General features: G+C 38.1%; 1 protein-coding gene across 1 annotated transcript in view; it reads left to right on the forward strand.

Annotated features, from left to right (window-relative positions):
* MORC3 (MORC family CW-type zinc finger 3) overlaps nt 1-5,050 on the forward strand; it is a 46,971-nt gene extending 41,921 nt beyond the window's left edge. The window contains exon 17 of the mRNA XM_059392326.1: nt 1,871-5,050. Coding sequence (XP_059248309.1) covers nt 1,871-2,024 — 154 coding nt within the window. The 3' untranslated portion in view covers nt 2,025-5,050. The remainder of the gene's footprint in view (nt 1-1,870) is intronic.
* Nucleotides 5,051-13,319: the final 8,269 nt, after the last annotated feature.

Genomic DNA, 13,319 nt, shown 5'->3' on the forward strand with positions numbered 1-13,319 from the left:
CTGAGCAGAGAGCCTGATGCAGGGCTTGATCCCAGGACCTTGAGATCTGACCTGAGCTGAAGGCAGAGGCTTTAACCCACAGAGCCACCCAGGCACCCACTCGCAGTATTTCTCTTGGACAGTGCTGTTCTGTACATTAAAAAGAAACTGTGGTAGGTTCAGTAGATAGGAGAAATTAGCCAGGGACAATCAAAAGACTTAAAGGAAAGGATATGTAAGAGGATTATTGGGTCATACTAGTCTTTTGTGTACTTTTAATATAGATAGCAGGTTGTGGTTACAACAAAAGGGGTGTTCTTGGTAAGGATATAGGATGGCTAACAACTTCTGGAAAGCAAAGCAGAGAAATGTTTGAACCATGGGCCTCTGGTCAAAGATGAATGAGGAAGCTTGGACAAAAAATGGCTGGAGTGGGAATGATGTAAAACTTTATCCAGGGGCCAGTGCAGTCTTAACCATCCAGGCTCACAGAACATATCACGTTACTGTGCATTGTCGACTTAGGGATGAGCATCTTGCTTCTTCAGACATTTTTGCCTTAAATCATTACTAAGCTAAACGTGGGCTGCTTATATTTGGGAGAGGGGCAGAATAAGAGCAACTAACATGCAGTTTCCATGTTTCACTCAATCTTTGAGGCAAAGGCTACTGAATAATTGTAGGCCTTCAAAAGGTCTAGGGTGTTGGGGGTGCCTGGGTGGTTCAGTTGGTTGAACATCCAACATTTGATCTCAGCTCTGGTCTTGATCTCAGGGTTGAGAGTTTGGGTCCCAACTAGCTTAGCGTGGAGCCCATTTAAAAAAAATAAATAAATAAAGTCTAGGATGTTGATCTATTCAGTACATGTATATAAATTTGGAAGGAATGATAATGATCACATCTAATCCAGGGATTCCCAGTGTTTTCAGTAAAGCATCATTCCCTATAAATGCATAGTAAAATGGATCATCAGTGAACTTTAGCATATGAAAGGTTCAGAGAAGACTTTTTTTTTTAATGTTTTTATTTATTTGACCGAAAGAGCACAAGTAGGCAGAGCGACAGGCAGAGGGAGAAGCAAGCTTTCTGCTGAGCAGGGAGCCCCATATGGGGCCTGATGCCGGGACCCTGGGATCATGACCTGAGCTGAAGGCACTCACTTAACTGACTGGGCAACCCAGGTGTCCCAGAAGGATCAGAGAAGTCTTGATTTTAAAAAACTGTTTAATGTTATTTAGCCCAAAATTTTGTAAGTTTAGTTGATCACAGAACCATTTCTCTTTCACACAAGGGTGGCTATCTCATAGAACATGTTTTAGAGAACAATTCAGTTTTTATTTTCCTAAAAAAGCTGAAATATGGGGAGATGCGTTCTTGTTCTGAGACCAGTGATCTCACTACTATATCACTGCTGTTTTCCAGGTGACAATATTTTGTATTACAAATAACACCTTGTGGGACACCTGGGTGGCTCAGTTGGTTAAGCAGCTGCCTTCGGCTCAGGTCATGATCCCAGCGTCCTGGGATCGAGTCCCACATCGGGCTCCTTGCTCGGCAGGGAGCCTGCTTCTCCCTCTGCCTCTGCCTGCCATTCTGTCTGCCTGTGCTCGCTCTCTCCCCCTCTCTCTGATAAATAAATAATTAAAACAAAAAACAAAAAACAAATAACACCTTGTAATATATGTATTTTACCAGTCCATGGTTTCTCTAATAGCAAGTTAAAATTGTATTAGTTAGAACCAAACAGAGCCACTAGTTTTATCTACTTACCAAGGTATTAATGGATTATTAAAGTAAGTGAATTCATGTTTCACTTAAATTTTAGGCCCCACCTGAATTGTTAAACTGTGTTATAATGTTCATCTAATAGACGTAATATTTGTATTTGCAGCCTCAAACTTCGATCTCTTCGAGTTAACGTAGGACAGCTGTTGGCCATGATTGTACCTGATCTCGATCTTCAGCAAGTGAATTATGACGTTGATGTGGTTGATGAAATTTTAGGACAAGTTGTCGAACAAATGAGTGAAATCAGTAGTACTTAAAGTCTACTTGATGTGAGACAATAAATATATTTGCTCAATCCTGTGGTTGTATAGCTTTCAGAGTGGAAACACTTTCGTTTTATAGATACGACAGGTGACAGACGGAAGAACCATGATCTTTACTGTATCCTATGCATTCAGGTGTGCTCACAAGTACTGTGGGCACACTTACCACACCTTTTGAAATGCCTGAGAATCATTCTTACAGAACGGCTGAACAGCTCACTCATGATTCTGTTTTGAAGTGTAAATACTTGTAATTAAGTCTGCACATATTTTTTTATTACCCTAGAGGACTTAAGTGTTTTCCACCGAGAGCTTTTCAGGTTGCCCCTAACCTTTGTGCAATTTTTTCTGGTTCCCAAAGTGTATTTTTCTCTGAAGTGAGGGCCGTGCCATAATACAAATGGAAATGTTACCTTTGATTTTCCTACAGAAAAGTTTAGACAGGATTTTTAAAAAATGGAATTACGCTCCTGATAAAGTGTAAGTGAATTGAACATTAATGTTTCTTTTCTATAAATTCTTATCTCCTGAAATATTTTATTCATGGAAATAAGGTAAGCAGAAACTGTCCATCCATTTTGTCAGGATTTTCCTTGTGCTGAGATTGCCAATCATGGTTAAATGCAGTGTTTTTATAGAACAAAGAAACAATCTTTAGTATAAAAAAGCATCAAAAATATTAAATGTCCCACCACATTTACTTTGAAGCCCATTTTTGGCTGCTTAGTCAGCATGGAGTGGGCACAGTAATTGTTTAATATTTCTTTTTGTGAAATTTCCTGTACAGCCTTTTGTAGGATTACTACAGGTTAATGAGAGTTGAGGAAGACAGTCTTTCTCACACAGTACAGCATACCTTTCATTATATTACAGAGCTAAGTGTTTTATGTCCTGGAGGTAAGCAGCAAACTGCCCTAGGATTATAGTATTACATGCCATAAAAATTATGCTTTATTCGTCCCTTGTTTGTGCAATTTTAAAGAGATGGCTTTCTATTAAGTATAACTATGTATATATAACTAAGAATCGTATTTTCCACAACTGAAATGTGCATTATTTTTTTTTCAAAGTTTTATCATTGCTTATTTATTTTTACTTTTGTTTCTGAACATTCAGTACATGTTTCTTTTATATGTATGCTTAATTACATGTCTTTCATATACAATATTAAATTTTTACTGTATATTAACTTCTAGAAAAGGCAAATAAATGAAGGTTGTTTTTATTTGCTTGATAAAATAATTGAAAGTGTATTTTTGGTATGAAGCTGGTTTTCTGTCCTGATTGTATCTGCTCAAATTTTAAAATATCTTGTAATAAAATAAAAATATATATAATGGCTAATTCTTCAGATACTACTTTTAAAGAATTCTATATTCAGATTATATTTTGGAAATAAACTGTCCTTTGAAGACCCTCAAGTTGAGCTCATTTTAAAATCTATATTAATTACAAGTTCTATTAGGAGACCAAGAGTGTTTCCATTAACACTCTAAAAACTGAGCTCATCTTGAGAGAGTGCGTGCGTGTGTACATGTATTTTACATTCAAGAAAAGGCTCTTTCTGTAAATCGTTTAGCCTAAAGAAACCTTGCTTAAATGATAGCAGCAATGTAGAGCATGTCTAAGTTTGTGAATATTTATGTAGCACTTCTTTCTGGAATTTGCTATTTTCCCCTTCTTTGGGTCAGCTATATTCTTGCAAAAATCTATATTTTATATGGCTATTATCTTGCTTTTAATGGGAAAGTCATAGGATTAGTAAGTTTGCTTGCTAAATTGATTCTTTGAAAGTACTTACATATTTTTCACCCTTTAAGAAAATATTGCCAAGATTTAATTCTTTGAAAATGTAACTAACAAAATTTAACAGAACAACAACATGAGCTTTCATGTATATATCATATTTAGGTAGCGATATCTATATTTTGTTGTTAAGTTAAATTTGTAAAACACTAGTGGGGGGACAGTGGTGTTTGAAGTCAGTATGAGGAAGTAAACCAGCATCATCCACAATCCCTGCAAACAGAACGCAGGAGTGGTGTGTGGCATATTATTGTGTCTTTTTGGAGGGGCCTCAAATTCCTAATGTGGGCAGGTACTGCTGGGGATTCTGCCCATGGTCTCAGACACTTAATTCTTGTGATCAACAGCCCATTAGTTCATTATTTGTCATCGAAGGATAATTAAAGTGATAATCTGGTGGTTTTCACCCCTGGCTGCCTATTAGAATCACCTGGGGGAGTTTTTAGGCTTCCCATGCAAGGATGCATCCCATACTAATTAAGTTAATTAGGTTAAGAGTTGGGCCTAGATACTAAGTATTTTTTTAAAAGCCTCCCAGTGAGCCATCAGAGCTGAGAACCATTGATCTTTACCTTCCTGGGATGAGTGTTTACAACTGTTGAACTAGGTTCCTAAAACAAACTCGGGATTTGCACAGCCGATTTCTCACTGAGGTGAGCAAGGAGAGGAAAAAGGAAACATAGTTGGTGTCCAAGTTAGAAGTGTAAATGGGGCAGAATGGTATAAAGTGAAGAGTTACCCAGTGCTTCCCTAAGGTTAACCACTATTGCTTTTCGTATGTCCTTCCAGAAAATATTAGCTGCATACGTATACACACGTTCATATATATGCATTCAGTTTATATTCAATTTTATATCTTTATATTTGATTATATATTTGTATCTCAAGTTTTCACAAAGATGGTACACCATATAATTGGTTATCTTGACATTTCCATGTTACTTCTTTGAACAGGTTTGGCAACATTCTATGATCTGCATATACTCCTAACACTCAGTGATTTCTCATGTTTTTGATATTACAAAATACGCTACCATGAAAATTAATACCTACCACACACACTTTTACAAGTATACCCAGAGTGTAAATTCTTTGTAGTGAATATTGCTAGTTCAAAGAGTGTATGCTATGTAACTTCTAATAAATGTTACCATGCAAAAATGAATTTAAACTCCTATGAAAAATAAAATACGTATGAGTGTTTTTTTCCTCTATCTCCATCAAATTTACTAATCTGACATACAAAAAAAAAAAAAAATGACAGCCTGCATTCTTTGTCTCGGCTGAACATGCTTGCTTTCATGTTTTATTGACCATTGTAATTTCTCTTTTCTGTGTACTGTATCATACTGTTTGTCTGTTCTTTTCTATTGGGTTCTTTGTTTTAACTGCTTTAAAGGAACTAAAAGCCTGTGCCAACATAGCTACAAACACCATCCACACAACTAGCTTTCAGAAAATTCACAATAGGTTAAATCTTACTGTGTACACTGTCTTCATAAATACTGGAGAGGAGTGAGACCCACTGGGTTCATGTTTTTCCATACATTTGTCTTTCAGATTGGACACTGACCACACTTCAGAAAAGGAATACTAGTATATCTATATATATGATACTTAGAATTAAGTTTTGTGATCACAGAGTTAATTTCCATCTGACCTCAAGACCAGAGGAGAGTCTTGGTAAATCAAGCCATTGGGACACAGGTGGTTATTACATGAGTGAAGTCCCAGAGAATGAATTAGCTCTTCTAAAACTGAAGTAGGAGTCGCAACTCCAGTAAGTTTTGTACACATTCTAATAATGAGTTGTGAGTAAATGCAATTTCCTAGTTCACACATGTACAAGTTGAACCCCAGGTTTCCTTGTTAATTTTGTGCAAAGTGATCAGGACTCAGTATCCTGGTAATAATACATAGAACAGGTTTAAATTTGACTCAAAGTAACTTTTATCCCAACCTAATATTTAGGTTATGAATATCTTTGCTACGCAGCTATCCAGAATTTGGCTGTAATCCTCCTAACAAAATGCTTTATATTCATAAAGTCTGTGAGTCAACAGCCTTCCTAATCTCCCATGGGTTTCCTGGTAAATGCTGTTAACAGTTGTGGCCAGTGTTTTGAAAGTCAGTACTGTGATCTAAACCAAGGCGGACTTAAAGCAGTTTGTGTGTATAACGTGGAGCTCACGGAGGCAGTGAGCTACTGCAGCTCAGTTCGCTCAGTACAGTCAGTTCGCTGTACGGCAGCTCATTCCCAGGGAGAGGTGCTCGTAGACTTGCAGTAGGACCCGGAGTTCCAGGGCTGTGAACTGACTGAGCAGGCAACAGCAAGAGAAGTGACACAGTCACGTAGACACCTGTTATCTCTTTTCCTGGTAGGGAAATACAGGGGTCTAGCACAATAACTTCTTATATATTATTTAGTAGTAGTAATAGTAGTTAAATAATTATATAAAATATGTAATCCTAGTAGTATATACTGTTCAGTATAATCACTCTTAACCAGTAGTTTCTCACTACTCACTAATTTACTGTGTTCTTAAATTGATTTTTTTCAGTCTCATATTTTAAACTCTGTTATGGGAATTTCCAAATGTATACAGCAATAGAGAAACTCAGGTGCCTGGGTGGCTCAGTCGGTTAAGACTCTGCCTTTTCTTTTTTTGGCTCAGGTCATGATCTCAGCGGCCTGGGAACAAGCCCCATGTCAGCCCCATGCTCAGCGGGACTCTGCTTCTCCCAGTCACACTCACCCTGCTCATGCTTATGCTCTCTCTCTCTCTCAAATCTTGAACGAAAGAAAGAAGAGAAAAGAAAAGAAAAAGAAAAGAAACTTTCAATGAACTCCCATATACCCATACATGGTCAGTCTTGTAATTACCTATACTCCCATTTACTTAAACCCCTTTCATGATATTTCTCGTGTGTGTTACAAATATTAACTCATTAATTTTTTTTATTGCAGAAAAAGAAAAAATTTCCTAATTAACTGTTAAGGATGAGTTGCATTAAGTACATTCACAGTGTTATGCACCATCACCGCTATCCACTTCCAGAACTTTTTTTTTTTTAATTTTATTTATTTATTTGACAGAGATCACAAGTAGGCCAAGAGGCAGGCAGAGAGAGAGGCAGGCAGAGAGAGAGGAAGGGAAGCAGGCTTCCTGCTGAGCAGAGAGCCCCATGCAGGGCTGGATCCCAGGACCCCGGGATCATGACCTGAGCCGAAGGCAGAGGCTTAACCCACTGAGCTACCCAGGCGCCCCCAGAACTTTCTCATCCTAAACAAACTGTATCCAGGAAACAATAACTCTCCATTCCTCCCTGCCCCTGGTAACCTCTCTTTTTGGTGCATGAATTTGCTTATTCTAGGTACTTCATATCAGTGGAATCAAGGATATTTGTCTTTTTGTGTCCAGCTTATTTCACTTTTCATAACATTTTTAAGGTTCATCCATTTTGCATGTATCAATTTCATTCCTTTTTAAGGCTGAATATTTCATTGTATGTGTGTACCACATTTTGATACTCATTTTTTTGTCCATGAATATTTGGGGTGCTTTCACCTACTTACTATTAAGGATAATGCTGCTATGAACATTGTTGCTTAAGTATCTGAGTCTTTGTTTTTAATCCTTTGGGTAACATACCTAGGAGTGGAATCGCTGAATTATGTGATAACTCTTTATGTGTTTGAAGAATAACCACACTATTTTCCAGAAAGATACACCATTTTACATGCCCACCAGCAATGCAGAAAGTGTTCCAGTTTTTTCACATCCTCTCCAACTCTGATTTTTCTGGGTTTTCTGTTTGTTTCTGTTTTTAACATTAGCCATGTAATGAGTGTGAAGGGTTACCATTATGGCTTTGATTTGCATTTCTCTAATGGCTAGTGATGTTACACTTCTTTTTGTGTGTCTGCTGGCCATTTGTATATGTTTGTAGAAATGACTGCAGGTTCTTTGCCCATTTTTGGCTTGCTTGTTTATTTTTTGCTGTTGATTTGCAGGATATGATTTTGTAAAAATATATATTCTGGATATTAGTCCCTTATGAGATAGATGATTTGCAAATATTTTCTTCCATTCTGTGGCTTGTCTTTCCATGCTTGAGTTTTAATTTTGGTGAATTTGAACTTAATTATTTTGTTACCTGTGCTTTTGGTGTCAGATCCAAGAGAAATCCTTGATCAATCCAATGTCATAAAGATTTTTTTCCATTTTCACCTGAAAATTTCATAGTTTTAGCTTTTATATATAGGTCCTAACCCATTTTGAATTAGTTTTGGCATATGGTGTAAGATTTCAACTTCATTTTTGTGTACATGGAATCCAGTTTTCCCAGCAACATCTTTTGAAAAAAACTCTTCCCCCATTGAAAAATAATCTCATCCTTCTAAAAAATTGACCACATAAGTGAGGGTTTATTTCTGGGCTCTGTATCCCACTGGTCTGTATGTTCTTAGACTAGTACCACACCATTGTGATTACTGTATCTTTCTGGTTAAGTTTTGTCATGAAGTGTGAGTCCTCCAACTTTGTCCTTCTTGAAGATTGTTTTGGACATTAAGGGTTCCTTAAAATTTCATATGAATTTTAGGACAAGTTTTTGTATTTCTACAAAACATGCCATTGGGATTCTGATAGGGGTTATACTGAATCTATAGATTATTTGGGGTACCACTGACATCTTAACAATATTAAGTCTTCCAATCCATGAACATGGGATGTCTTTCCATTTATTTATGTCTTCTTTAATTTCAGCAATTTTTAAAAAAGATTTTATTTATTTATTTGAGAGACAGAGATTATCGGTAGGCAGAGAGAGAGGAGGAAGCAGGCTCCCTGTGGAGCAGAGAGCTGGATGTGGGGCTCGATCCCAGACCCTGGGATCACGACCTGAGCCGAAGGCAGAGGCTTTAACCCACTGAGCCACCCAGGCGCCCCAATTTCAGCAATTTTTTAAAAAGATTTTATTATTTGACAGAGCATAAGCAGTTATGCTTATGGATGAGTTGCATTATGCACCATCGCCACTATCCACTTCCAGCACTTTTTTTTTAAATTTTATTTATTTATTTGACAGAGATCACAAGTAGGCCGAGAGGAGGCAGGCAGAGAGAGAGGCAGGCAGAGAGAGAGGAAGTTATGACTTTTCATATATTACATGTCTCACATTGAGGAAGTTTCCTTCTATTCCACAGTTTATTGCTGTTTATTATTTTTAGTCATGAAAGTATTTGAATTTTGTCAAATGCATTTTCTGCAGCAAGCGAAATGATCATGTGGTTTTGTTCCTTTTCATTCTCTAATGTGGATTACATTGATTTTTGCATGTGGAGCCATTCCAGCATTCCAGGAATAAATCTCATTTGGTCATGATGTATAATCCTTTCAGTATGTTGCTGAATTTGTTGTTGGTAGCATTTTGTTTAGATTGTTTTGCATCAATATTCGTCTTGGTCTATTTTTTCTTTTCTTGTAGTGTTTGGCTTTGGTATCAGGGTATTGATGGCCTTATAGGATGAGTTAGTAAGTGTTTCCTTCTCATTAATTTTTTGGGAAAGTTTGAGAAGGATTAATGTTAATTTTTCTGTAAATCGGTAGAATCCACTAGTGAACCCATCTGTCCATGGCTTTTCTTTGTTGGAGGTTTTTGATTTCTGATTCAGTTTTCTTACTAATTTTTAGTATTCAGATTTTCTACTTCTTCATGATTCAGTTTTGGTAAACTGTGTTTCTAGGAATTTGACCATTCATATAGGTTAGCCAGTTTGCTGGAAAACAGTTGTTCATAGTATTCTGTTTTTGTTCCACAAAATAATCCTTTTTTATTTTCATAACATCAGTAATAATGTCCCTTTTCTGATTTTAGTAATTTCAATATTCTTTATTTTCTTGTCAGTCTAGCTAAAAGTTTGTTACTTTTGTTGATTTGGTTTTAAGGCTTGTTTGTTTGAGAGAGAGCGTGAGAGAACGCATGTGCGTGTGCACATATGTGAGCAGGGAGGGGGCAGAGGGAGAGGGAGATTCTCAAGCAGACTCGAGCATGACTCAAGCATGGAGCCCAACACGGGGCTCCATCTCATGACTCTCAGATCATTACCTGAGCCGAAATCAATAGTTAGTTGGATGTTTAAACCACTGAGCCACGCAGGTGCCCCAGTTTTGTTGATCTTTGTAAAGGACTGACTTTTAATTTTGATTTTCTCTATTGTTTTTCTTTTCTTTATTGACCCAAATTTAAAACAAATTCTTAACATATCATCTATAAATAATTAAGTATTATTTTTTAAATATGAAATTTAAAATTTTCAATTTTAGATTTTAAATATGAGAATTTTAAACCACAAAGTAACACTATTATTATGCCTTAAATTTTAATATATTTTTAAATTTTATTTATTTGACAGGGTGAGAGAGTACAAGCAGGGGGAGCCTCAGGAGAGGGAGGGGAGGGCAGGGAGTCTGATGTGGGGCCTGATCCTATGACTCTGGGATCATGAGCAGAAGCCAACTGAGCCACCCAGGCACCCCTTAGTAACTTTAATATCAAATCTAGTCTACATTCAAAGGTCTTTGGTCATTTCATAGTTATTTTTCCAAGTGGTTTGTTCAAGTTGGAATCCAAACAATCCACAAGTTGCTTTTGGTTGGTATGTCTCTGAGATTTCTTTCTTTATTTTTTATTTTTTAAGATTTTACTTATTTGACACAGAGAGAGGATCACAAGTAGGCAGAGAGGTAGGCAGAGGGAGAGAGAGGGGGAAGCAGGCTCCCCACTGAGCAGAGAACCTGATGTGGGGCTTGATCCCAGGACCCTGAGATATGACCTGAGCTGGAGACAGAGGCTTAACCCACTGAGCCACCCAGGCACCAATCTGAGGTTTCTTTAAATCTGTAGGTTCTTCTTCCTCTGTTTTACTACTTTTTAGTTGTTGGAGAAATCAGAACAGTTTTGAGAATTTTCCTGTTTTTGATACCATTGAATTTTTAGGAAAATCTTTCTTGTATTCCTATAAGTTGGTGGATGTACAGGGTTAATCAGATTCAAGTTCTTTTGTTTTACTTTGCTTTGTTCAGGAGAATCCTTCTTAGGTGGTACTATTCTTTGTGTTGCATCACACGAAGAGGTACATTTTAGATAGATACCCCATTTTGTTATAGTAAGATTAATTATTTCAGTTCAGGTGTTGTCATCTTGAATGATCCTTTATGAAGTTCCCTATCAGTCTTCACTGAACGATTTTAGTTTAGCATCCATTAATAATTGCTTCTGAATCTATTATTTTATTAGGAGTTATGAAATGGTAGTAGTTATAGTTTATCATTCCTTCTGAATTGTGGGACGTCTAAAAAGAAAACCTATTTAGTTATCCCAAGGCATATAGTTCATATAGAACCGGCAGGATAAATGTTTGGCTCATGCCTTGTTTCCCAAAGGTAACCAATGAGGCTTTTTGGTGCTGTTAATATCATTATGTATGAATAAATTTTAACATCTAATGTGTTTCAATCCACTGTGGCAATTTTTCAATGTTAAATTGTCTCACTGGCTACAGGTCTTCAAATTGGTTCCTATGTCCTTATTCTATAATCCTCATAGTCTTTGATAATTTTCTTGCTTTCTGGTATAATAAAGTATTTCAGGCTGGTCTAATACATTTCCTGTCTAGACCTGGAAACAGCCATTCATTCCTTCACGGAGCTGTGGTTCTTTTCAGGGGAAATGCTATTTAGAGACCATAACTGAGGCACAGACTTATTACGTCTGTTTTTAACAAGTGTTTATGACCACATCTGCTTATTGCAGTATAATGTATAACGTAAGCAATCCAGGTATAGAATGACCCCATAGTTTTGTACTCTCCAAAATGTTCTAAAAGCCAATATATATGTAAAAACAAAACAAAACAAAACCCAAAATTCTAAATTTTTGTTTGCAAAAGGAAGAAACCTGGTTAGGTTCAAGTGCAATGATATCCTGGGAGGGGTGCAGAGGGAGAGGGAGAAAGAAGAGGAGAAAGTTGGGGAGTGGGAGAGCCACCTGGAGGGGGCTGGAAGGCTCTCTTCTGCAAGGTTGCACAGGGCAGCACTCATTTTTCAAAGTCCCTTGGTCTTGAAGACCCAAAAACCTGCTGTTAGTCAGCACAAGGAGATGTCCATCTGTCATCTCATCTCAGCCAAGCTCCCAGACTAATATATGCAAGATTTCGGTTAATAAAGAATGAGAAAACTGCCTTTGAGACACACATGTCCATATGACCTCATTCACGTCTAAATACTTCTGGGTTTTTGCCCCATCCAGCTTTTCCCATCACCAGTCCCACTGTTGCCTCTTTGTGCCCCTGTTGTACACTGTGAGTGGCTTAAATTCCCAATTCCCAGAGACACTCATCCAAAACTCTATCACCTGAAGGCCATTTTATTATTTTATTTTTAAAATTATTTTTATTGACATATAATGTATTATTTCCCCCAGGAGTACAGGTCTGTGAATCGTCAGGTTTACACACTTCACAGCACTCATCATATCACACACCCTCCCCAATGTCCATAACCCAACCACCCTCTCCCTACCCCCGTGGACACCCAACCCTGTTTGTTTTGTGAGATTAAGTCTCTTATCATTTGTCTCCCTCCCGATCCCATCTTGTTTCCTTTTATCCTTCTCTACCCCCAACCCTCCCACCCTGTCTCAAATTCCTCATATCAGAGAAATCATACGATAATTGTCTTTCTCTGACTTACTTCTCTCAGCATAATACCCTCTAGTTCCATCCACATTGTTGCAAATGGCAAGATTTCATTTCATCTGAAGCCCGTGTTAAATGCCCTCTTCTCTTCAATCTTCCTTTGAGCCTTCAAATCCAAAATAATCACGGCCTCAGAACTGTAAGAGCACATTGTTCCTTACACATTTTTTTCACAGTCCTTTTTAAAATAATTATTTGCATACATGACTACAGATGGTTGGAGAAGAGTTTTTGTTTCACTGATGCTTGAAGCTCCAGAGACCGAGAGGAGGCCAGATGCAGGTTACAGCTCTCAAACACTCGCTGTGAAAAAGACCAGTGACAGACGGGGTGCTTTCGGGTGGCCCTCGGAGTTACAGCCTCCCCACCTGTCAACCAGACCCCTCTTTTCCTCTTACTGGACTGTCAACTCCCTGAGGGCCAGTCAGTGGGAGTTTCTCTCTCCACTGCTCGTCCAGCGCCAGCATAGGGTCCAGCACCTAGGAGATGCTCAGACAATGTTTGCTACAAGAGTTAAGAAGGGAAGAAAGAATTGAATGAGACGATGAACTCATCTATTCTTCCACCGAGGCGTGGGTCGCGCACGTCATTAGTGAACTGGCGGGAACAGCCGGGGATTTCGAGGACTCAGCACCTCTGGACCCCTCCGCCCGGAGGAGGGGCGGAGCGCCACGCAAACCCCGCCCACACGAAGGCGGGACGAGCAGAGTCCCACCCGCAAT

The sequence above is a fragment of the Mustela nigripes genome, chromosome 2 (assembly GCF_022355385.1).
Source record: "Mustela nigripes isolate SB6536 chromosome 2, MUSNIG.SB6536, whole genome shotgun sequence".
Taxonomy (NCBI): domain Eukaryota; kingdom Metazoa; phylum Chordata; class Mammalia; order Carnivora; family Mustelidae; genus Mustela; species Mustela nigripes.